The sequence below is a fragment of the Schistocerca nitens genome, chromosome 3 (genome assembly GCF_023898315.1).
Source record: "Schistocerca nitens isolate TAMUIC-IGC-003100 chromosome 3, iqSchNite1.1, whole genome shotgun sequence".
NCBI lineage: Eukaryota > Metazoa > Arthropoda > Insecta > Orthoptera > Acrididae > Schistocerca > Schistocerca nitens.
The window spans coordinates 782430163-782456414 of record NC_064616.1 but is presented as its reverse complement, the minus strand read 5'-3'; the positions used below and the strand labels follow the sequence as shown (position 1 = coordinate 782456414).

Below are 26252 nucleotides of genomic sequence, written 5' to 3'. Positions count from 1 at the left end.
TAAGCAATGATCTGTAAATATTACTCTTCAAGAAACTGATAGCATCAAGCAACTTTTCAGTATATCCGTCTTATGCTATCGTGCGAGCAGAAGGTATATTTTACATACAGTAGTATAATAGGAAGTTATTTTGTTATACGCATTTAAACTCATTTTCGCAACGTGGTATGTAATTTTCAATAGGAAAAAGAGAATTAATTTGAATGCTACAGAGTTTGGACAAAGATATGGAAACACTGCGAGAAACGCATACTTGAACAAAAATACAGATGCTAGCCAAGCCCGCAGGTTGCACTGTTGTATAGACCTGTGCAATGTTCTAAATACGTTGCAAATGTCAGTCGTGATTAGAACAGTGTTCTGTATAGTTGTGAGTGCACTATGACAGAGCTAAGTCAATTCGAATGTGCGTAAATTTTTGGTGCTCATATTTCAAGAACATCGGGAAAAAAAACAAAAAAAAAATCCACAAGACACAAGGCAGACGAAAGTGTGTGGCGAGTGATCATGACAGACTGTCATTGAAGAGGACTGTGGCGAAAATAAGAGGACGAGAGCTGCAAAAGTCACTGTGGGACTGAATGTCACACTAGCCAATCCTGTCAGCTCCAAAACAACAGGAAGGGAGCTCCAGAAGCAGGGAATCACAGAACGACTTGGAATTCAAAAACCAGTCATCATTGATGCAAATGCCTGTAACAGAAAAAGGTGGTGCCGAACCCATCAAAATTGAAATGTGGTGCGATGAAAGAAAGGCATTTGGGCCAAATGGCTCTGAGCACTATCGGACTTAACATCTGAGGCCATCAGATCCCAGATATTAGAACTACTTAAACCTAACTAACCTAAGGACATCACACACATCCATGCCGGAGGCAGGATTCGAACCTGCGACCGTAGCGGTCGCGCGGTTCCAGACTGAAGCGCCTAGAACCGCTCGGCCACACCGTCAGGCAAAGTCATTTGGTTGGATGAGTCTTGCTTCACACTGTTTCCAACTTCTGGCCGAGCTTACGTCCCAAGAGTGAAACATGCCGTGAGCTCAGTAATAATTTTGGCAGCCGTATCGTGATACTCTCTGAGGCCCATGGTCACTCTGCAAGGTCGCATTACTGCCAAGGATTAAGTGACCATTTTGGCTGTTCAGCTCCATCCCGTGATACATTGTCTGTTCGCCAATGGTGATGCTGTGTTCCTAGACGACAGGGTACTTGTTCACACAGCTCGTAACGTCCAGAGCTGGCTTTGGGAGCGCGAGAATGAATTGTCGCATCTTACATGGCCACCACAGTCACGAGATCTCAATATCATGGAGCCTTTGTGGTCTGCTTTGGAGAGAGGGGTACGTGATCACTATCCACCTCCATCATAGTTATCTGAACTTGCTGCTATTTTGCGCGAAGAGTGGTATTATACACTACTGGCCATTAAAATTGCTACACCAAGAAGAAATGCAGATGATAAACGGGTATTCAATGGACAAATATATTATACTAGAACTGACATGTTATTACATTTTCACCCAATTTGGGTGCATAGATCCTGAGAAATCAGTACCCACAACAACCACCTCTGGCCTTAATAACGGCCTTGATACGCCTGGGCAATGAGTCAAACAGAGCTTGGATGGGGTGTACAGGTACAACTGCCCATGCAGCTTCAACACGATACCACAGTTCATCAAGAGTAGTGACTGGCGTATTGTGACGAGCCACTTGCTCGGCCACCATTGACCAGACGTTTTCAATTGGGGAGAGATCTGGAGAATGTGCTGGCCAGGGCAGCAGTCGAACATTTTCTGTATCCAGAAAGGCCCGTACAGGATCTGCAACATGCGGTCGTGCATTATTCTGCTGAAATGTAGGGTTTCGCAGGGATCGAATGAAGGGTACAGCCACGGGTCGTAACACATCTGAAATGTAACGTCCACTGTTCAAAGTGCCGTCAATGCGAACAAGAGGAGGCCGAGACGTGTCATCAATGGCACCCCATATCATCACGCCGGGTGATACGCCAGTATGACGATGACGAATACACGCTTCCAATGTGTGTTCACCGCGATGTCACCAAACACGGATGCGACCATCATGATGCTGTAAACAGAACCTGGATTCATCCCAAAAAATGACGTTTTGCCATTAGTGCACCCAGGTTCGTCGTTGAGTACACCATCGCAGGCGCTCCTGTCTGTGATGCAGCGTCAAGGGTAAACACATCCATGGTCTCCGAGCTAATAGTCCATGCTGCTGCAAACGTTGTCTAACTGTTCGTGCATATGGTTGTTGTCTTGCAGACGTACCAATGTGTTGACTCAGGGATCGAGACGTGGCTGCACGATCCGTTACAGCCATGCGGATAAGATGCCTGTCATCTCGACTGCTAGTGATACGAGGCCGTTGGGATCCAGCACGGCGTTCCGTATTACCCTCCTGAACCCATCGATTCCATATTCTGCTAACAGTCATTGGATCTCGACCAACGCGAGCAGCTGTGTCACGATACGATAAACCGCAATCGCGATAGGCTACAATCCGACCTTTATCAAAGTCGGATACGTGATGGTACGCATTTCTTCTCCTTACACGAGGCATCACAACAACGTTTCACCAGGCAACGCCGGTCAACTACTGTTTGTGTATGAGAAATCGGTTGGAAACTTTCCTCATGTCAGCACGTTGTAGGTGTCGCCACCGGCGCCAACCTTGTGTAAATGCTCTGAGAAGCTAATCATTTGCATATCACAGCATCTTCTTCCTGTCGGTTAAATTTCGCGTCTGTAGCACGTCATCTTCGTGGTGTAGCAATTTTAATGGCCAATAGTGTATTCCCTTGAAAACCGTGCAGAAACTATATTTATCCATTCCGAGACGATTGAAGCTCTTCTGAATTCCAACGGGTTTCTTACACCGTACTAACCTAGTAATGTGTTGTGTTTTTGGTGTTTCCATACTGTTGTCCTCAATAAATTTCACTAACATAAAATAAATGGTATCTCAAATTGTGAGACAATGAAGTACTGGCGAATATTTATCAGCCTAAATGGAAAGTTTGTTGCATACTATTTTAATGCTTTAATTTTCAAATTTTACAGAGGGGGGCTAGAACTTCTGGAACTAAAACACGGAACAACTGTGAAGACTTTCATACCTAAAGTAGCTGAAGGTGTATTCACAGTTATCTGTATGTTTAACAAAACAGACGAATATGTCCTATACTACCATAGCGGCAAGAAGACGCTCAGAGTGTTCAGGTAAGTGCTGAAAAAAATGGTGATATGCTGATACCTTATATAGCTTTTTATTAAATGTTCATCGTCAGCTTCCTATTGGCTACAAAACAAAATTTTTGTGAGTCACTTGTGTTTGTAAATATTTATGAATCTATGAAACCAGTTCTGTTAGTGATACGGTTGTCTAATAATACGTCATTACAAGACGTAAGAAATAACTACTGAACTAATGCATGTGTGCTAACGTTCCGGAGAGTAATGGTATAATTAAGTGCTGCCATATTGTTGTTCTCCTGCAACCCAGTAAAAAGAAAGTTTTTGTAATGTTTTTTATTGATTGTGTTTCACAGCATTCATAAACTGCAGGAATGACATCCAGTAACATCTTAAGGTGATGTCCGATTTATTCCTTATAGAGACACTGTTTCGATCAAAGACCGTTATCCAGCATCTGTTGTGATGATGATTTTTGGTTTGTGGGGCTCTCAACTGCGCGGTCATCAGCGCCCGTATGAAGTCCCAATTTTTACACAGTCCATTTTTTTTGCTCAATCCAATCTAGCCGCTGTCACGAATGATGATGATGATTATGAAATGATGAGAACAACACAACCACCCAGTCCCCGCGCAGAGAAAATCCCCAACCCGCCCGAGAATCGAACCCGTGATCCAGAGACAGCAGCGGTAGCCACTACACCACGAGCTGCGGACGCAGCATCTCTTGCACTCGCGTCATGGAGAGAGGATAATTTCAGGCAAAAAAGATTTTTGAAAATTGTAGAAAAAATACAGGTAATATTAACAGATTTTTGGTAACAGCAAGAGAAATACGTACATCAAAAAACACAATGTCAGAACTACAATATTTATAAATAATTTTTAGTCATGCAGAGATAAACTTTTTTATATTATGCTAAAGATCAAAGTTTCATTTTGAATGGACAACTCGAACTGAAAAAAAGAATTGAAAATTTTCGTGATGTACTGTTACAGGGGTAGTGCCAGTCATGGCGAATTGATTACGCCTGAAGCTACGGCATTTACAGGTTACCAATGTTGTACGTTACCAGTTGTTCACGATTCCTTGTCGTTTCATTGTGTGTTCCTTGGATAGTTGTCTGAAATTGACACTCCATGCGTCTACCTCTGCATGAGTGAACATTGTTGATAAATATTATATTTTTGCCCTCGTGTTGTTTTATGTATGTGTGCAACTGTTTCTGTTAAGAAAAATCTGTAAATATTGCTTGTATTTTCAATACAGTTTTCAAAAATCCTTTCCGCCTGAAATTTTCCTCTTTCCCTGACGTGTATACAACATGTGTGGGATAATGACCTCTGAACGAAACTGGCCGCACAAAAAAGAATAAATTGAACAGCAGCTTAAGGTGTTACTTAATGTCGTTTCTGCGCAATGTGATAATGCACCATGCGTCCTTAATAATCTTCAGCTGCGATGGTGGATTGTAAATATGCTTCCTACCACGGCGTTAGTTACTTGTCATTCTTAAGTAAAGAGGCGCTTCTGTTCATTGACAGTTAGTATCCATGTTTAAAGATTTTAATTGTTATGATCTATCTACATCTGCTCTATGCAAGCCAATCTACTGTTCGTAACGGACCAGAGGGTACTTATCGTACCGTACGCAGCAAGAAGGAATGTCAAAAAACTCCGTATGTGAATGTATCACTCCAATTTCATCTTCATGGTCATTTCGTCTGACGCTGTTCAGAATGTACGCTGCCGAAATTTTAACAGTAATCTTCTCGGTGATGCATTCTGCATTTCTTGTAGCGTCTGCTACTAGCGAGCTTCATTTTATTGCATGCAGATGCCAATAGTGCGCCGTTAGCGTCGAGTATCTTTATTTGGCCCGATCAGTGACTGTTGCAACGCAAATCCAGAGAGCTGGGATCCGCCGAGGTAGATTATGATGATGATGATGATGATGTTTGGTTATGGGGCGCTCAACTGCGCGGTCATCAGCGCCCATACAAACTCCCAATTTTTTTCACAGTCCAATTTCGCCAGAGTCACGGATGATGATGATGAAATGATGAGGACAACACAAACACCCAGTCCCCGGGCAGAGGAAATCCCCAACCAGGACGGTAATTGAACCCAGGTCCCCGTGATCCAGAGGGAGCAACACTAGCCACGAGCTGTGGACCCCGATATAGAGAAAAGTGGAGAAGCTTGGCACGCTTGTCGGAGGATGGACTGGGACGCGATGTTAAAAGATTTAATTAAGCCCCAAAACAGCAATTATTTGGTGGTGTATATACACTGATGAGGCAAAACCTTATGACCACACGCGTAGTGACTTGTAGGTCCATCAGTAAGTCCTTGTTGGGTTCCAGAAGTATGTGGCACCTGATACCTACTCACAGGTCACATAATTTCCGTAAATTATGGTCCGGTGGTGTGTGGCAGCGGAATTGGCGCCCGATAGTATCCCAGGCGTGTGGGTTCACACCAGTCGAATTTGGTGATCAAGACAACGGAAGATCATGATCATGCTCCTCAAACAACTGTAGAACGATTCTAGCATCCTGCCGGAAGATGTTATCGCAGTCAGTCAGACATCAAGCGTGAAGGGATACAGATGGTCCTCAATGTTCACGTAGTCCACAGCCGCCATTGTGAGTTTGATTATTAGCAAAGGTCGCGCTGAAATACTTAAGCACATGTTTATGTCCCACACAGCATAATGTTGCCCCCAGCGGTCTGCATCCATGGCACCGCGCATATTTCGAGCTGCCATTCGCATGGCGTCACTCGAATATGACTATCGACCTCATATAACAAGAAACACGATTCATCCAACCATGGGACACGTTTCCACTGATCCACAGAGCACTCTCGACGATTCATGTCTCACTGCAACTGTAATTGATGTTGTCAGGAGAACAGGGGAACACATCTGCCCCAGAGCCCTCCGGTCATCAGTGTGCGCGCACTGGGGTGCTCCGAAAAACTTTCACTACGTTGTCAGATGTGCCAAACAGCGCCACCCATCCTGGTTTACGGATCGGTGAAACCTCTGACCTCTACGTTCCGTGATGAGCTGTGGACTTCTCGTGATTTGATCGTCCTTCGACCACTTTTCATAGGGCTCACAACAGTAGCACCAGAACAGTAGACGCCAGACCATAACGATCTGTCCTTTGTCAAAGTAGCTTATGTCAGTTTATTTCCGCATTTTTGGCCCATATCTTCGCTAGAATGATTCCCCCATTCGTCTCTGACCCGCCTATATACTTTCCATGCCACTTTGAGTGCCCGCAACACCACCAAGCGGCGTTTAGTCTCGCGGTGGGCAGTGGTCGTAATGACTCATGAATGTATGTTCGCATTCATTCACCAGCGGGAGATGGGCGGCTATCAAAACGGCGTTCTCCACATACTTTCTGTCCAATCCTTAAACCGTTTCCACAGGATGCTGCGCTTTCCGTAAAACTAAAAGAACTGCAACAAGATATTAGATAACCACTCTCTGGCCTTACCGCTATCACTGTACCATGAATCTAAAAGACAATTGCACACAGAGCCAGTGTGGTGAGCATAATTACACTGTCCAATCACATTAATGTGACCACCTGTCAAAAGCCTGAATAACCACATTCTACACCGCGCACCGCTGTGAGACGTGCAGGAAGAGAGTCAATGAGGTTCTGAGAGGGATGTGAAATGATGTGGAATCGTATTTCCATTAATTTTACGACCACAACTGCTGGGGTGTGTGTTGGTGCACTGTCGTGATGGAAAAGGACTTTTTGCGGTCCAATCACCGGCGTTTTTCTTGCAGCTCGGTTTTCAGACGGTCCAATAACGATGAATAATATGGACCCGTAATTGTTTTACCATTTTCCAGATAGTCGATGAGGATTATCGCTTGCGAATCCCAAAAGACAGTCGCTCTAACCTTTCCGGTCGAAGGAATGGTCTTCGCCTTTTTTGGTGCAGATTCTCCCTTGCTAACCCATTGTTTAGATTGTTGTTTGGTCTCAGGAGTATAGTAATGTATCCATGTTTCATCCACAGTGACGAAACGACGAAGCGCGGATTCTTCCTGAACAGCTGCAAACCATCCTTGCAACACTTCACACGATTCCGTTTTTGGTCAAGCGTGAGCAATCGCAGAACCCATCTTACGAATAGGTTTCTGGCCGGCCGCGGTGGTCTCGCGGTTCTAGGCGCTCAGTCCGGAACCGCGCGACTGCTACGGTCGCAGGCTCGAATCCTGCCTCGGGCATGGATGTGTGTGATGTCCTTAGGTTAGTTAGGTTTAAGTAGTTCTAAGTTCTAGGGGACTGATGACCATAGATGTTAAGTCCCATAGTGCTCAGAGCCATTTTTTGGATAGGTTTCTCATGTCCAAATGTTTATGTAAAATATTATGTACCCGTTCATTCGAGATGCCCACAGCACTAGCAATCTCATGCACCTTAACTCTTCTGTCATCCATCAGCATATCATGGATTTTATCACCGATTTCTGGAGTCGTAACATTGTACCCATATAGCCACTTCGAAAATTTTGAAACCACTTATAAACTTTTCTAATCGAAGATGCAGCAGAGTCAGAGTAATGTTTATCAACCTTCTCTTTAGTCTCCTGAGGCGTTTTGCCTTTCATAAAGTAATGTTTAATCACCACACGAAATGCTATTTCGTCCATTTTTTGACAATCACTCGACTTCCTTGATTCACACGAATGTCAGACACAAAGAAATAGACCAATATGGCTGAAACTTGGTGTGGGTTCTGTCCAAAGATGCTACTAACTAAACATGACCTCGATACGCGCCGGAGGTGCCATCTCTCGGGCTTGGCACGGACTTTTCAAAAGCCCCTCGTATGCTGACTGCTGTTCATCGGAGACGAAGGCTGGAATTTGCACGCCAATATCGCAAATAGACGCCCACTGAATGGCAACAGGTGGCATTTTCACATGAATCACGTTTTATGCTCCATCAAAAACACACTGCAACAATTGTCGGAAAGGTCCAGGCCGAAGGAGGGAGCATTATGATCTGGGGAAAGTTTTCGTAGCATTCCCTAGGTTATCTCGTTATCTGGAACACACTGTGGATCAGTACAAGTATGTATCCATCCTTGGAGACCATGGATCAACGCAAGTACGCATCTGTCCTCGACACGACGGCATCTACCAGCAGGACAATGCAACGTGTCACACAGCTCGCAGTGTGCAGGACCAGGAGGAGTGTACCGCACTCCCCTGGCCACCAAACTCCCCGGATTAAAACCCAATCGAGAAAACTAGAGCAGCTGCCACGGCAGTGGAGTCGACATGGTTCCCATCCGCCTAAAAACCATCCACAGACTGGCCGGCTCACCGGACCTTGACACAAGTCCGCCGGGCGGATTCGTGCCGGGGACCAGGCGCTCCTTCCTGCCCGGGAAGCCGTGCGTTAGAGCGCACGGCTAACCGGGCGGGGTGGTGGTCATATTTGTTTTGGTTGGCAGGAGAGCCAACACCGTGTTACTAGAAGGAGGCCGAAAGGCACGCGTTTTAGCTCACGCAGGCTGGCGTGAGGTCTGGAACAGGACAAGGAAATTAGAATTTAGAAAAAAGGACGTAGCTGGTGGAATACTTAACTTTAATCCATTAATGGTGAACGTCGGTCTGGACGGTACATGATTCACAATATCAATAGTAACTGATAATGGCGCCTTGCTAGGTCGTAGCAAATGACGTAGCTGAAGGCTATGCTAAACTATCGTCTCGGCAAATGAGAGCGTATTTTGTCAGTGAACCATCGCTAGCAAAGTCGGTTGTACAACTGGGGCGAGTGCTAGGAAGGCTCTCTAGACCTGCCGTGTGGCGGCGCTCGGTCTGCAATCACTGATAGTGGCGACACACGGGTCCGACGTATACTAACGGACCGCGGCCGATTTAAAGGCTGCCACCCAGCAAGTATGGTGTCTGGCTGCGACACCACAATATTACTATGGCTGGTACGTATATATTCAGAGTTAACAGAGCTGCCGAGCATTTTGTTCATTTACCGCCATCATATTTTGTTGTAGTATATTACGTTTACAGTGCATGTGCCTTTCTTTTTTTCCTTTTTCAAACTATGCTTCCATTATCATATTAATTAGTGGACGTTGAACATTTTACATATCGTTGGACAACAAATACTATCACAACTTAAACACATTGGTTTAGTTGATATGAGCTAGAAAACAGTTTTCCTTACTTCCCTGAGTCCCTCAGGCATTGATACTACTAGAAATTTGGATCCTCCTTTTACTTGGATAATTTATTGAAAACCTAGCTGTTCATCTTTGAAGAGTACTTGTTCAGTCAGACGTTTCCATGTCAAGATAATTCCAGATTCTGCTCCAAATTCTATACCAGACGTGTGGGTACCTATGAAATACCGAAAAATATTGATCTATTTGGCAATTTTTACAGAAATTTCCCCTTTTGTTGTGATTAATTATTCTGAAACAATAATTTCTCTAGATTTTGTTTTCTTTTTTTTTTTCATTTAGTGGAGTTTTGAAACACATTTTACCTGTATCACGTTGCGTGTTTATTTGAATAAAAGAGTAGAGAACTCAGTACCTTAGCACTAAATTTGTTGAAAGTGATTTTACTGACAATAATTTCCTCAAATAATCGCACCTAAATGGAGGACTTTGGTGAGGATAGATGCTTCGTGCAGGGATTTTAAGTTGAACCTCAACATAAGGAAATGTAACCTTCTGTACATAAATAATAAGAAAGACCTGTTATGTTTTGATTACACTATTGCTGAACAAGCATTGGAAACATTCGTATCTATTAAATAACTGTATGTGTATGGAGTGATTTAAGGTGGAACATGGGATGAGTACATGAAACTAATCAAAGGAAACGGAAATGCCAGAACGAGCATCATTGAAGGAATCTGTAGAAAGTATAAGGTACCGACAAAGGAGGAGAAGCTTACCAGGCAGGACTGTTAGAGGAAATAGAGAAGATACTAAAAAACTCAGCGTGTGTAAGCATGGGTTCACTTAGTGGGCTCAAACGTGTTTCGTAGATTCTCTGCAGATGCTCCAAGTGGGAAGTTATGCATCACGGCATGGCTGAAACTGTTAAAAGTTCGAGAGTTACGTTCCTAAAAGATTCAACCGAAGTATTGCTCCCTCATGCATATGTCTTGTGAAGAGTCCATAACAGTAAAATTAGAGACATTGAAACTCATATAGACCGTTACCAATAGTGCAACATCCCTGTGCAACATTCTCGACTTTAATAAGAAGTGGATAAAACGACAGTGGTACGCGCTGTAACGTTGCTTCCAGAGTATAGACGTCCATGCAGCTCCAGAATCTTTAAATATATTTGGATTACGTGTATTCTGTCTGTGAAGTGACTGGAGTAATAGGGTGAGGGGAAGATAGAAGTATTATGTATGACCTTATAAAATACCGCAATCATCCATTTTCAACACTTTTATCGTATTTGCAGGTGATTATCATCGAAATACATTAAGGGCTAACCTTTCGCATGTAAACTAATCTGAGAAAGAGAGACATTTTGCAATACATGATACTTCTAATACAATGGATACATAGATAAAGCGGCTTCATATTGTAAAACAAGTTTACAGATCATATATGTTGTGTAAAATATCAGGAACCATTAAAAATTCAGAGTAAACTATAATTGTCTATCTTTGCTCACAGGACGATATATTTTCGATTCCATTTTAAATGTAATCTTTTCACACTGTAAAAAACTTTAAAAAACGTTTCCACTAATGAAGGTAGTTTCGGACTCTGTGACTATCCATACATTTGCACTCTGTGGAGATTGTCTTTAAATAAACAGAGCACTTCGTTAATTTGGGCTGAAACACCTCAGCACTCTTTAAGACAGGTTCCAAACAAAGTCCAAGGAGATTGTCTTTAAATAAACAGAGCACTTCGTTAATTTGGGCTGAAACACCTCAGCACTCTTTAAGACAGGTTCCAAACAAAGTCCAAGGAGATTGTCTTTAAATAAACAGAGCACTTCGTTAATTTGGGCTGAAACACCTCAGCACTCTTTAAGACAGGTTCCAAACAAAGTCCAAGATGGTAATAAATCATATGGAATTGAGCATGGTGAATGCATTACCAAATAGGCAGGTCTACAGAATAGCAAAATGGTTTCAAATGCCTCTGAGCACTATGGGACTTAACTGCTGAGATCATCAGTCTCCTAGCACTTAGAACTACTTAAACCTAACTAACCTAAGGACATCACACACATCCATGCCTGAGGCAGGATTCGAACCTGCACAGAATAGCAACATTTTATGTCATTCTATGAACTCATAAATTATGGCCACTGATCATTAGGATTCTTTATACAACTTAATGCAACTTAGCACTTTCTAAATATACTACATTATTACTTAACAAATTTGATTTGAGAAAAATTTTAAAAATCCTCACACTATTCACTATGGAGTATGGAAAATTTTAACAATAATTTGCAAATTAATTTTATCCAATTGATAAATAAAACTGTTGATTCAACTACATATAATTTACAAATTAATAGAAAAATGATATAAAACTAATTAATCATTGTTTACCAAAAATTTTCTTACCATTCATTGAAATCTCCAACTTAGGTGCCCTGCCTAATTCAGAGGTAAATAAAATTTGTTATTTAAAGTGATATTGACATTTCTATCACATTTTGGGGTAGTGCTCTTACCCCTGATAAACCGCTACCTGCTATACATGAGAGTATGTTGGACTGATGAACTTGCAGAGGATGAGCAAAATATATTTCCTTAATTTAAGCCAAATATCACCATATTTTAAATATTCAAATTGTTTTTATAATGTACCATCAAACAGCATGTAAAACTTTACTTAAATTTTCTATTTCAGTTCGTAAACTGCACTAAATGAAGTATCATACACAAATGATTGAAATTTATTTACCTGACCTACCCAAATATGATGCACCTGAATCTTGTCAGAATTGTGCACAGTGCTGTAATGATGGTAATAAATGTTGTTACTGTCACATTAATAGAAAAGGCCACAAAACAACCAAAGCTATAAATCTAAACGTTTTCATAATTATTTATTGAAACTGTACAAAAGAACTACTGTGGGATGCATATGTGTATGTTCAAGACTGATGACAGGGATCATATTGAAGTACTGTTCAAGCAGTTTAACAAACATTACAAAGCAAAAACACTACCATACCAGGTAGCCGAATTGTTGAATATACAGCACCATGTCTATGTATCTAACAGGAAGTGTGACATTAATATATTGCAAGGATTTTTAGACATGAAGTAACTTCATGTGCTTCAAAAGCAAAAAGTGTTTGATACCTATGTGCAAGCTTAGTTTAGGACAGTAAGGAAAACACCTGTGTATTATGAAGTTACGCTACATATACTACACCAATCATATACTAAATATGTCAAAACATGCACCTGGTACATTCACGAATTTCTGAATTTTCTTCATTATTTATGAAGAGTTAAACATTATTTTCTCAAGTTTACATTTATGACATAAATAGCATAGCTGTATTGGAAATTGTATGGGCTTATATAATCTTTCATTTGATAACATGTTTAAAATCACAAAACGAACCCTATCTTCCACATAATTATCTGGTAGTCCTGGCGTCTACCTTTCTTATGAAAATACGTCATTTTACCTATTCTACAATTACAGATTACTAAGTTTTATGTAATCAGTTAATGATTAATAAATCAATTGTGGTTTGTTGTTTGAAAAAGAACAAATATAAAGGAAGGCGTTACAAAATCCATTGAATTATATTAATTCATGATGTATAGAGGAACATCTATGTTTCCCCTCAACCTGGCAACTTCATGAGTGTGTAACTCATAGAGAGTCATTAAAGTGTTCAGAATAACTTCTCACTGTTCAGGCCCATAAATAGGTTTGGGTTTTGTGATTGGAACATGAATTTTCATATCCTTTACAAATATTTTGCCTTCTTTTTCATATTGTATTAGGAGCCTCACTTTCATCATAATTTGTTCTATGTAATTTAACAAGATCATCAGTTAATATGAAACCCAATGTGAAACATATAGTTAAATCTTCTTCCTGTGTAACATCTTTCTAATCTTGGAAAAACGTACCAGTGAACTACTAGGGATATAATACTTTATTTGGTTTGTTTTATTTTAACATTATTAACTATCTGAATTTCCTTTTATATTTTGTCTGATAGTATTTTAGTTAAGAATAATAGTGCTGTAGAAGATAATATGGTTATTCGGTTCTAGACAGAATATTAGTTCATTTCTTTATGGTTGTAAAGTAAGACAACTTAGCAATGAAGTTGTTGGTTAATTTAACGTTGCTTATACCTTCATAAGAAGTAAAATCTGATCCATTGACATGATCAACATAAAAAAACATATATAGCTGACAATGCTTAGGAATCCAGCCATCACAAATTTTCATGTTAACCTCTTTATCCTTGTTTGTAATATTCAAATTATTTTTAGTCTGCCTGTTCACAAGAAATGACTAAAATTGACAGTTTTAGAAAGAACAGCTTTCAAAATTGATAGCTTTCAATATTGTTCATTTATAAAGACTTAAAGCTATGATATTACTTTTGTGCTGCCCACAAAACAATCAAATATTCGTTTTCATCAGTTACAGTTACAAATAATTGTGAATTTTTCATGAGCATGAAGAAATGTATGAGATGATTAAAAAATTATAGGTGTACCAAATTCAACATTGGGCTTAAATAAGGCAATGGTGTTTCCATCTATATGAAGATGATCTGTGTGTTGTGTAAATGTACCATCAACTAAAAGAAATTTTATGTTAGTAGAAATGGTATAATTTAGGAATATAATTTTTTCCTATACTGCATTATTCTGGTTATTAAATGTAACAAATTTCTAATAGGCTAGTATCTTTTTTTATCCAAGTATGAGTTAAAGGTAACTCCATTTAGGTATTCCACTGCTTTTGTATATAGATTAGGTGTCTGTTATTTCTCTATCGCAGTACTGTTTTTGATTCAAGCTCCATAAATTCAGACCAATGCTACAGTATTAAGACTCTCTCTTATTAGCACATTTAATCTTTTTCAGAGCATCACTGAATTATTATTCAACTGAAGTAATATACTCATTTACAAAGAATTAAATAGGATAATTAAACTACACTGAATTTAAAATTAACATATTATAACATAAATAAACGAAATTTAAAAAGTTTTCCTGGGACTGTGTTTGGCCTAGGTAATTAATTGGCGACAAAATAATCATATGTTAGCATAAACAGATATAAAGTATTTTCTGGAACCACACTGGTACTATGTAAATGTATGTATACAAAATAAACATGTTTATATAAATTAAATTTCAAATGTATTACGGTATCTATACATATCCAATGCAAATATGTAGGGAGCACAGTTGAATTATAATCCACAAACTCACCCAGTGAATGATTTATTTACTGATTGATGAGTGTGAATTATCTTTTTTGGTCCTATTAGTGATGAAATATATATTGTTTATGAGTGCTACAAAAAGGAGGATACTCATACATTACGTCTGTAAAATAAGTGTCCCCAGTTTTTAGGGGTTTGTCATACTGGCTGGAGATAGTATTTTACCTACCTCTAGGTAGAGGTAGACATGGTAAAAAATTTTCAGTGTTTTGAAATGTATAAATGAGTACTTGTGGGATCCAAATCAGGTAGAACTGACCGACTACACAGAAAAAGTTCAAAGAAGGGCAGCTTATTTTGTATCATCGCGAAACAGGAGAGACATTATCACGGATATGATGCGCGAGCTGGGGTGGCAATCATTAAAACAAAGGAGTTTTCCGTTGCGGGAGGATCTTTTCACGAAATTTCAGTCACCAATGTTTTCCTCAGAATGTGAAAATACTTTGTTGACGTCCACGTTCATAGGAGGAAATGATCATCGTAATAAAATAAGAGAAAGCAGAGCTGGCACGAAAAGTGTTCGTTTTTTCAGTGCGCATTTCGAAAGTGGAACGGTAGCGAAATAGCTTGCAGGTGGTTCGATGTAGCCCTCTGCTTTAAAATCAAACAGAAAAGTATTTCTGCTAGTTCGTTAAACTGGAAGCTTAGGAAAGAGTTTGCGTAGTGTGCAGAACATAGCACATGCGTCGTTCCTCCTTTCGTATGAAGGAAACATCGGGGCGTGAGGAAGGACAGCTGACATCGAAAACAAATGCGAAATCCCCGATGAACAAGACTCATCAGCTGCGGATTCCTACAATGAAAACCGACCCAGAACGGTCGCGCGAGCAAACACAACTGTTTTGTTTTGTATCCCGAGAATTTTTTCTGTTACGTCTTTGCAAACATGTAATTTACTTTGCACTGCAACAGCCAAACTGGAGCGCTGAAACAGGACGTCTGCTTTGATTAAATGGTGGGTTGGCGGGTGCCGGGCTACAAAAGCAGATGACAGGGTCCAGTATACGGTTGGTCCTTTTCCATCGTTTACTTTTTTCCGCTTCTTGTGGTGAGCTTTATGAGTTTCAACCGCTGTGAAGATTTACGCAACGATATTTTATCCAATATACGGAATTTGTGTCTCATATGCTGAAATGTGACTGTTCTACTCGCTCCTGCGAATAAACAATAAATCTGCTTTCTGAATGTTTACCTTTTCCCATTTTTGTAGCAACACTTGCAGTATATTTACATAAACTTTAGCCTGTTGTAACTATATTTTAGCGCCGATATATGTACAATATGGTATCTTATGTTGGTTAACAATGCGGTAACATCCAAGGATAGATATGTGCGGGAAAGAATTTTGTTGAATAAGGTCGATCGTAAAATGTAAATCCGTGCAGTAGTTGATAATAACAGATGCGTGATGGTTCTACGACCGGCATAAGCTATAGCACTATGATAACTGCACATTATTTTAGTTTCACTTGGAACATCTCGTAAATAAGGGCTACCAGGCCAAATTCTGTGTGTGAATGTCCAGTACTGGAAAATATGATAGCTATTTTTTCAACACAGGAAACATAACAAACAGGTAAATAATTTTTGTAAGTAATGAAGTCTTTGTCTGGTCTGAGAATTCTTATGAACGTAGCTTGTGACAACGAGGCTGACCACATGCCATGATTAAATCAAACAATAACGGTCAATCCACGCATTTTACATGTGATATTTCGTTCTAAGAAAATTAGGCAATTTACGTCTTTTAAATCCAACAAATTTAATTTTGTTGTTTATTCGGAGGCGTATAGTAGTTTAATGTTCGCATCAATTATTACAAGCCGCGCGATCTAAGGCGTGTAGTCACGGTCCGCACGGCTCTCCCCGTCGGAGGTTCGAGTCTTCCCTCGGGCATGGGTGAGTGTGTCGTTCTTAGTGTAAGTTAGTTTAAGTTAGATTAAATAGTGTGTAAAATTAGGGACTGCTGACCTCAGCGGTTTGGTTCCATAAGATCTTACACAAATTTCCAATTTCCAATTATTACAAGACAATGTAATTTCATAATCTCCTTTTATGTTATCGCTATAAAATACACATCGAGAACGTGGCCGTTGTTTAAGGAATCCACTAATACTTCTGCACACGAGGCGACCGTTCTGCCTCCACATTTACTGCGATTTGTCAGAGAAGTGATAACAAACGGCATGAATAGCGATCACTGATGTACACATCCATGACTGGGGGAATGAACCTAAAATCACATTTAAACTCACTAACTCGTCCATATCCTTTACCCTCTAAACCAAGATTCCTTTTAGTATCTGCCGAAAATTGTTGACTTCAAGTGTAGGTACCACCATATTTAATATATATGTTCATACAGTGCCTCTGAAATAAGCACACCGTAACAAGATTGGTTTCATTGACGATATTTACAAATTGAACTTCGAGTGTTTTATAGTAGGAGTAATACGTAGGTTGGTTGGTATGTGACAGAGCTCGACAATATTATTGGCAAGGTTTCTTTAGTCACAGTCAGTGTCACGGCGGCAGGAACCTCATCATATTTCTGCAGTACAATGCTTGCATCAGCGAATCTGAAGAAACTGTGAGTGAATCGATTTCCCTTCTCAAGACGGCTGCAGCGCTGCACAGACATCGGCAACATCTTTTTGTCTCTTAAAGAACGTTCTCTCATTGATTCTCCAAGAAGCCGAAGGTCACACGCTCTAATGGTAACACAGGCGTTAGCAGCTCTCATTTATCCAAGCGCTGCAGGTAAGCGCAAATATTCTATCTATTTTTAAATGACAACATTTTCGCCTTGGACTGCAATATTTATTGTAATTTCCCCAATTGCATTTTCGACTTTTAAGTCACTTCCAAGCGGTAAAGGTGCTGAAAAAACAGCAGTTGTCAACATCAGTAAAATAAGCCACATGCACCGACGACCAGCCTGTAGTTGTCAACATTTTGGCACAGACAGCGAGATGTTTTGTAACGTCCAGTGAGCCATCCTAAATCGCCGTGATTTAATTATAATTATTATCTTTGGTGATTTATCTGGTAATAAATATGCAACCAGTCGCTTTTTTAGTTTTTTGATACGATTTATTCAAGCACAAAAATGTTTTCGAGTCATCTGATGATGAGCCTGCAGCGGCTCGAAAACATGTTTATGGTTGAATAAATCGTATCAAGTAACTAAAAAAGTGACTGGATGCATATTTATTACCAGATTAATCCCCAATTTAAATCACAGTCGCAGTTCGTCATCCACAATGGATACACTGAAATTATTGTCTTTGAATAAGTATCACTTCTCTTCGTGTCATTGAATATTTCTTTCCGTTAGATTCTGTACTATACTGTAGCAGTTTTTTCTATGTACTGGCAGTGACACATCATGCGAAAGTTAATTTCATCCCTAAGCACTTCCCACAAGTGCACTATGAAACATGGCCTCTTCACTCGGACATAGTGAGTCCATTAATGACTACTCAACAGTTTTTCAGATGTGTTGTGTAAGTGGAACAAATCACAATACTTGTTACCCATTTGTATGTATTAGGCTGTGCGATATATGAAGAGTAAAAATTTGCCTCTGCTTGAGACCGAAATTAGATGCGTTTGATACTCGAAGCCCAGATCCGTAAGTCGCGGTAACACAGTGCGGAGAAAATCGTTGACATGTTGCAGTTCGGTGAAAGTGTTCTCGAAGAGTACGTTTCATCTGGAGAATAAACTCAACAGTACGTTCCCCAAGGAAGTTAGATTGCCGGAGAAGATTGAGGGGAACGCTGGATGTTCTCCACGATTCACGAGGGATCGATTTAATCAAGTCGGAAGTGCCGCGCTGATGCTCATTGGTCTTAAAGGGGAGCTCTGGAAGAAAAACAGAGCTGTTCACATGGAACTCTCTGTGGATTTGTGTAGTAGTATTTCGCAGAGGACTTCCACTCGATTCTATCGCTTCTTGCTAACTTTAATTAAACAACACGAAGACTGAAAATGTCAGTTGCACGTAGAGAGAAGCAGATGTCCTTTTCTCCCATGGTGCATCCTCGAATGGGTCTCGATAGGTACAGAATGACATTAGTACTCGAAAGAGGCACAATGAAATTGGTAGTAAGCATCTTTCACCAGGCAACGAGAAAGAGCTCGTGAGCATAAGATTTAGATGTATACGTGAATACAGACTCCTAAGAGAAAAGTATTTCTGCGTACAGCTTCTGTGCTGTACATGGATCGAAAAACTTAAATTTTGAGATATTTCTGCCTTGATTTAACTTTGAGTAGTTTCTGTTCAGCAAAATTCGGATGTACAAAAACGAGACTCAATTACCGAGTTCATATTTGACTAAAATTTCATCACCAAACGTCGTGAAACAATAGTCTGTTTCTGGGTACGGAAACGGGAAAAATAGAAAATTGAGCATTATTGCATTATTTATGAGGTTAGAGACTTATGTGCAATTACTGTAAACTAGACTGAATTTTCAACATGATTTATAATTATTCACTTTATGAAACTTTACAGTAAATTATTATCAGTTTCTCCATTACACAAAGGAGATTAAAAATATAAATTTACTCCCGTTACTGTCATTCATCGTAAAGTTCAAGTGAAAAAATAATTGCATGTGGTACGTTTGACAATATTACTAAATTGCTTGTTTTCTATCCATTATAATGCTACAACTATTTGCCTTTGCTGACAAGGTACCGTGAGAGCATTATTTTCATTTAACATATCTGAGTTTCTTTTGGTTGCATTGCAGCTTCTTATAGTAAGCTAAAGTTATTACTTTACCATACAATATCCGTCCTTTTCCGTAAAATATACGCCTCTTACGTCCGCAGCTCGTGGTCTAGTGCCCAGCGTAGCTGATTCTGAATCACGATGCCCCTGGTTCGATTCTTGGCCGGGTTAGGGATTTTCTCTGCCCGGGGACTGGGTGTTTGTGTTGCCCTCGTCATTTAATCATCATCGTTATTCGTGACAGTGGATGAAGTGGACAGTGTAAAATTTGGCAGTGATGACCGGGCAGCTGAGCGCCTACAAACTGAACATCATCATCATCATCCGTCTCATACGTATTCATACGTATATTCCTTCCACGATGATAATTAAATGATTATATCAGTATTTTAGAAATTCGCACCTACTGCAAAACATGGAAAGGAAATTGAGGTTGACGTAGAGCACAGATAGTTATAATTGCTATACAGTAATTTAGTAACTTCTTCAAACGGATGGGATTATTCGGCGCTTACGTAAGTGATACATTTCCCTTGAATTTTTAGATACAACATACTTTTATCACTTGAAGAGAAACTTGCAACATACCTCTCATACAGTATATAGACTTAGTTATGGACTTAAACCTGCATAACGCTTAACAGTGAATGGCATGTAGCTGATCTGATGGCACTTGTGGAAATTCTGAAGTACGTTGCCCGCCGAATTTGTCTCTTACATTTCTCACAGTCTCTATCAATGTAACAAACTTCTTTTGAATTTCACATCAAAACCTCAATAGTATTTAGTCACCATAACAATTGCTCATTCCCCAATTCTACATAGGCCGAAAAACCTACTTTCTTGTAAGCAGTCACTGAAAGAAGTCTTCCCTTTGTGTTTGTATAGGCACATGGCTCATATAGGTTAGTTATGGCTATCGAGGTGCTTTCTGAAAAAGAGGAAGTGTTATACAGAGCTGATTTAGAAAAAATTCACACATCTTTACTAGGAGTTAAATCTAGAGCACCAATTCTGTCATAGAGCAGCAAAAACCCCATACTTCAATAGAACTCTTAAAGATCACTTACAGTGGGCAACAGTAAAAAATAATAAGATAGTTATACAGTATGGGGTTTCAAGAGGAGACGTCACACTTCTCTCCTATGTGTGTTTAAAGCTGACCGTACATGCCCAGTAATCAACAGCTCGAGTGTACATCTTTTTTGCCCTATCTGTTAACATGAAATAGTAGTCACGGAGACAGTTTTTGACCATTCCAACCATAAACGAGTTCATGGTCATATTCACAGCTCAAGCTCCGTTTTTGACAACGTATAGATCCAGCAATAAATTGTTTCATCACTACAACGATCCATTCAGTTGGTAAAAAAGTTTATTGGATTTACAGCTGCTGTACGATTCAGATTCTTTGGTCACATAGTCATGGGAATGTTACATGCAACTTACCTGGGGATGACTAGTGAAGATAGCGTGAAAGGGCAAAGATTTTTTTTACCGATTAACACATGTGGAGAGTAACGAACAAGGAATGTTTTTAGCTGCCAAAACTTACTAGGAAATTCTTTTGTAGATCATACATTTCCAATAATGTACAAATGATTTACTTGACGTGTAAATTATTTGTAAGAAGTAAATTCAAGGGCTATCTTCCTAGTAAGCTTTGCAATTGTCCCAAAATCGGCCGTATACTCATTTTCATATACATAAAACCAGTCTTGGCACATCTGTACGGTCTTGCGTCTTATCGTGTTTATTAATCGAGACTTGTTGATCCTTCGTAGATGTGACTGCTATAGTTGACTGTCTACTGTCCGTGAGGAGGCCAAAAAGATCGTGATCTCTAGCCCAATCCTACAGGCTGAATGAAAATGGTGTAATCTTTGATCTGTAGCCAGTAAACACATGGTTGGTGTTGGATTCCTAATCTTGCATACATACATTAACAGGTACGGTATCAGGATGTGGGATGAGTTAAAAGCGGATGTTGCAGGTCTACGTGCAGATTTGTAGGATATGGTAAGAGGTGAAGGAGGGAAATTACAGCGTGAGTCATCTAGAGAATTATAACGAATGATTTACACGACTGGGAACTGAGGCTTTGTTCAATAACCTATGAAGTCAAGGAGCTCAGTAACAAGGGGCTAATCTACAAAGCTAGTCCTGCTCGGAAAGGAAAGGAATCTATCATTTTCGGTGGAAGGGGGTTTAAATTTTTTTTCGGTCTTCTTATGCTCATTTTCCTTTTGGTGTACAATTCAGCAATCTCTGTGTTGTTCAAGGAAGGAAAGAAGATTAGTATTTAATGTCCCGTCGATCTATGTACAAGAATCCTCTGCAGATCCTGCCGTCTTCTATTACATGTATGTACTTTACTAGGAAGTAATTCTCTTCCCATTGCCGCGTTGTTGGAGGCGCCATGTCACAGATCGCGCGGCCCCACCCACCGGAATTTCGAGTCCTCCTTCGGGCATGGGCGTGTGTGTTGTTCTTAGCATAAGTTATTCTAAGTAGTGTGTAAGTCTAGGACCGATGACCTCCACAGTATGGCCCCTTAGGAATTCACATATTTGAACATTTTTCTCCTCCTGTTTAGTAGGGTATGTTCGAGGCTGTCATTTAAGAATTTCATTTCTGCCGCTTTAATTGGGCGTTTCTCTTGCTCCATTTGTACTCTGCCTTCACATTCAAACATGAACTGTCACAGCATCTGTGTTGAATAATTTTATGCATTTTTAGAAACAATACTTCACACTACAGCAGAGTGTGCGCTACTGTGCACACTGAGACACATTCTAAGCCATACTTTCAGCTGAAAGCTGCTTACCGACTGAACCATCCTAACACACCCAAGGCCCGCCTTCAATTGAAGCTGTGAAGGTGGATCGTGAGGCTGCAATATCGATATGTTAAAACCTGTACCCACACCGTCCGTCCAAAAATTCGATAGACTGTGTTTAGTACTGGCGTGTAAGCGACCTTAGCACAGTAACTACGGTGACGGCTGTAAATAAAAGATGTGTTTTCGACCAGTCAGTTGTGAACAGGCAGTGTTAGGCCTAAGTGGAGCACGTGCAGCCCTAGTGTGCCACAGATTGCAATGGAACAGCATCTCTAAATCAAGTGTTCAAGACATTCTCCAGAATGTTTTGAGGAAGAGAAAAGTATTTGCAGTGTTAGTCCCTCACACCTTGACTTCTGAATAATAACAACGACTCGTGGATGCTTGCCGAGACTTGATTGAAATGAAAAATGTGAAAAATTTTTTAATGTGAAAGATCGTCACAGGTGACGAGACTTAGTATTATCAATACGAAATTACCAAAAAACGATAAAGTTCAGAAATTCGCAGAACGGTCAACGCTTTTACGACATAACGGACATTCAAGCCAATGTGACGCGCGGGTTGAACAACATCACAAAGGAGGATTTTTCTGACAGTTTCGCATGGTTGTATTAACATTCTGTGCGTTGTACTCAAATGGTGAGAGACTATGTACGTCACCTGAAGCTTTAAAGTCACTATCTCACCGTTTCTCTACTTTTTATTAATGCAGTCTCAAAAATTTTTGCACTGACGTGTTATGTCGGATCTGAGTATGAAGCAATCGCTTTGAAAAACGTATTGGTTCATAACGCGCTGGCAAATACAGTTTATACAACTTACTGACAATGTGTTAGATAATGTCATGAATGTCTGACGGGTTGGCAGCATCACGTTATTGTTGATATCTCTACTATAAGGCTTTTCAATGTAGACAGGATCATCTGCTCGGTGTGACAAGCTTGTGTGGTGTGACGCAGGACTCAAGACGCGGAGATGATCGCTAACTACCGCGTGCAGGCGGAGCTGACAGCGATCGAGAGCACCGAAGACGGACGCGCCGTCGTGCTGGGCACCGTCGATGGCTGCGTCTCCGCGCTGGCGCTAGCGGACCCCGACAAGGCCGACGTTGTCAGCTTCCTCACCACTCTGCCTTCCCGCGACGAGGAGGTTCTACCTTTATATTGTCAAATTATTCTTTCCTGTACTTTTCGTCCAGTCCTGCTGCTTCGAATAACATGATTTTATATACGGATAGGGTGGTCAGAAACAGTCTGAAGAGCTTATAATGGTGCTGTAGGGTAGGTTGTACTGAGAAATAATTGTTATGAAAAAATGCGATACGTTGTACCGTTTCTGAGTTAATGCGCATTGAAGTTAGTCATTCAGGACGTTGTGTGCGCAAATTCAAGCACCCAGCCAGAGACGATGTCGCCAAACGTGTTCTTCGATTTGTTTCCTAAAACCGAACAAGAGAGCGATACATGAACTGGACATGGGACGGTAGTACGGATCGAATCCGAGCGAAAGGCTGAGTAGTTATCATGTACACTAAGAGAACAACTGACACTAATTGTACGTGGCTGACTGCTTGAATTTACTCGCACAACGACCTGATTGGCTAACTTCAATATTAATTAATTCGGAAACGGTACAACGTATTGAATTTTTTTTCTTAACAGTTACTTCGCAGTAAAACCTACCCTACAGCACCCTTACAAGTTTTTCGGGCTGTTTCTGACCACCCTGTATATACATGATGTCCCAGAAACGTTGCAACAAGTTTTGAGGGGTTGTGGAGGGCGTTTTGTGGAAAAAAAATCGAGGATAGAAACCCGTATCCAGGAACATCATACAACGACGCTACAGAGTACAGAAGTTATAGAAGCCAGCGCCTGCCACTAGGCAGCCCTGTCAGCAGCAAACGTGACTTTGTACGCTGACGGACCGTAGGTGGAACCCCTCGCAATGTTGTTCGTTATCTAGTGATCGCCAATAATTGCCACGATCACCAGTGGACAAGATGGAACTAACTGCTGCGTAGAAAGATCTTGTCACCTGTGAATGCAATGCTTTGTTGCCTCGGTGAATGACAGTTCTGGACACAGGTTTCCATTCACTGCCTTTTTTATTCCTGGAACCATCTAAAATCTCCAATGTTTTTTGGTATGCAGGAGAAAAATAACGGCAGATGGAAACCCATGTTCGAAACAATCTTACACTAAGGCAACAGAGCATCGCATTTACAGGAGACAAGGCTTGCCTAAACAGCAGCTAGCTCCATCCTGGCGATCGTGGCAATTAGTCGCGATCACTGAATAACAAGCAACATTGCGAGACGTTCCGTCATCGTACCGAGTCACGTTTGCTGCCCAAGGGGTAGCCTAGAGGCAAGCGCTGGCGCCTATAATGTCAACACTCTGTAACCTTGATGAATGACATTTCCTCGATTTTTTCCTCAAGACACCATCTACAACCCCCCCGAAGTTTGTCACAACATTTTTGGTACACCCCATATTTGTATGAAAGGTGTCTCAGATTAAATGTTTTCCTCTGCAACTTACAAAATAATATCTTCGTATGTCCATAATTAAAACGGACAACTTGGGACGTCAGCTGGTATAATATATGTTAAAAATGACGTAACTCCTCCAGCTGTATTGTTGTTGTTGTTGTGGTCTTCAGTCCTGAGACTGGTTTGATGCAGCTCTCCATGCTACTCTATCCTGTGCAAGCTTTTTCATCTCCCAGTACCTACTGCAACCTACATCCTTCTGAATCTGCTTAGTGTATTCATCTCTTGGTCTCCCTCTACGATTTTTACCCTCCACGCTGCCCTCCAATACTAAATTGGTGATCCCTTGATGCCTCAGAACATGTCCTACCAACCGATCCCTTCTTCTGGTCAAGTTGTGCCACAAACTTCTCTTCTCCCCAATCCTATTCAATACTTCCTCATTAGTTATGTGATCTACCCATCTAACCTTCAGCATTCTTCTGTAGCACCACATTTCGAAAGCTTCTACTCTCTTCTTGTCCAAACTATTTGTCGTCCATGTTTCACTTCCATACATGGCTACACTCCATACAAATACTTTCAGAAATGACTTCCTGACACTTAAATCTATACACGATGTTAACAAATTTCTCTTCTTCAGAAACGCTTTCCTTGCCATTGCCAGTCTACATTTTATATCCTCTCTACTTCGACCATCATCAGTTATTTTGCTCCCCAAATAGCAAAACTCCTTTACTACTTTAAGTGTCTCATTTCCTAATCTAATTCCCTCAGCATCACCCGACTTAATTCGACTACATTCCATTATCCTCGTTTTGCTTTTGTTGATGTTCATCTTATATCCTCCTTTCAAGACACTGTCCATTCCATTCAACTGCTCTTCCAAGTCCTTTGCTGTCTCTGACAGAATTACAATGTCATCGGCGAGCCTCAAAGTTTTTATTTCTTCTCCATGAATTTTAATACCTACTCCGAATTTTTCTTTTGTTTCCTTTACTGCTTGCTCAATATACAGATTGAACAACATCGGGGAGAGGCTACAACCCTGTCTCACTCCTTTCCCAACCACTGCTTCCCTTTCATGCCCCTCGACTCTTATAACTGCCATCTGGTTTCTGTACAAATTGTAAATAGCCTTTCGCTCCCTGTATTTTACCCCTGCCACCTTTAGAATTTGAAAGAGAGTATTCCAGTCAACATTGTCAAAAGCTTTCTCTAAGTCTACAAATGCTAGAAACGTAGGTTTGCCTTTCCTTAATCTTTCTTCTAAGATAAGTCGTAAGGTTAGTATTGCCTCACGTGTTCCAACATTTCTACGGAATTCAAACTGATCTTCCCCGAGGTTGGCTTCTACTAGTTTTTCCATTCGTCTGTAAAGAATTCGTGTTAGTATTTTGCAGCTGTGACTTATTAAACTGATAGTTCGGTAATTTTCACATC

At 40.5% G+C, this 26252-nt stretch overlaps 1 protein-coding gene across 1 annotated transcript in view; it reads left to right on the top strand.

Annotated features, from left to right (window-relative positions):
- The window catches only part of LOC126249761 (NACHT and WD repeat domain-containing protein 2), a 253964-nt gene that overhangs the window by 219393 nt on the left and 8319 nt on the right, over positions 1-26252 (top strand). Inside the window, exons 27-28 of the mRNA XM_049951451.1 lie at positions 3092-3250; positions 23275-23464. Coding sequence (XP_049807408.1) covers positions 3092-3250; positions 23275-23464 — 349 coding nt within the window. The remainder of the gene's footprint in view (positions 1-3091; positions 3251-23274; positions 23465-26252) is intronic.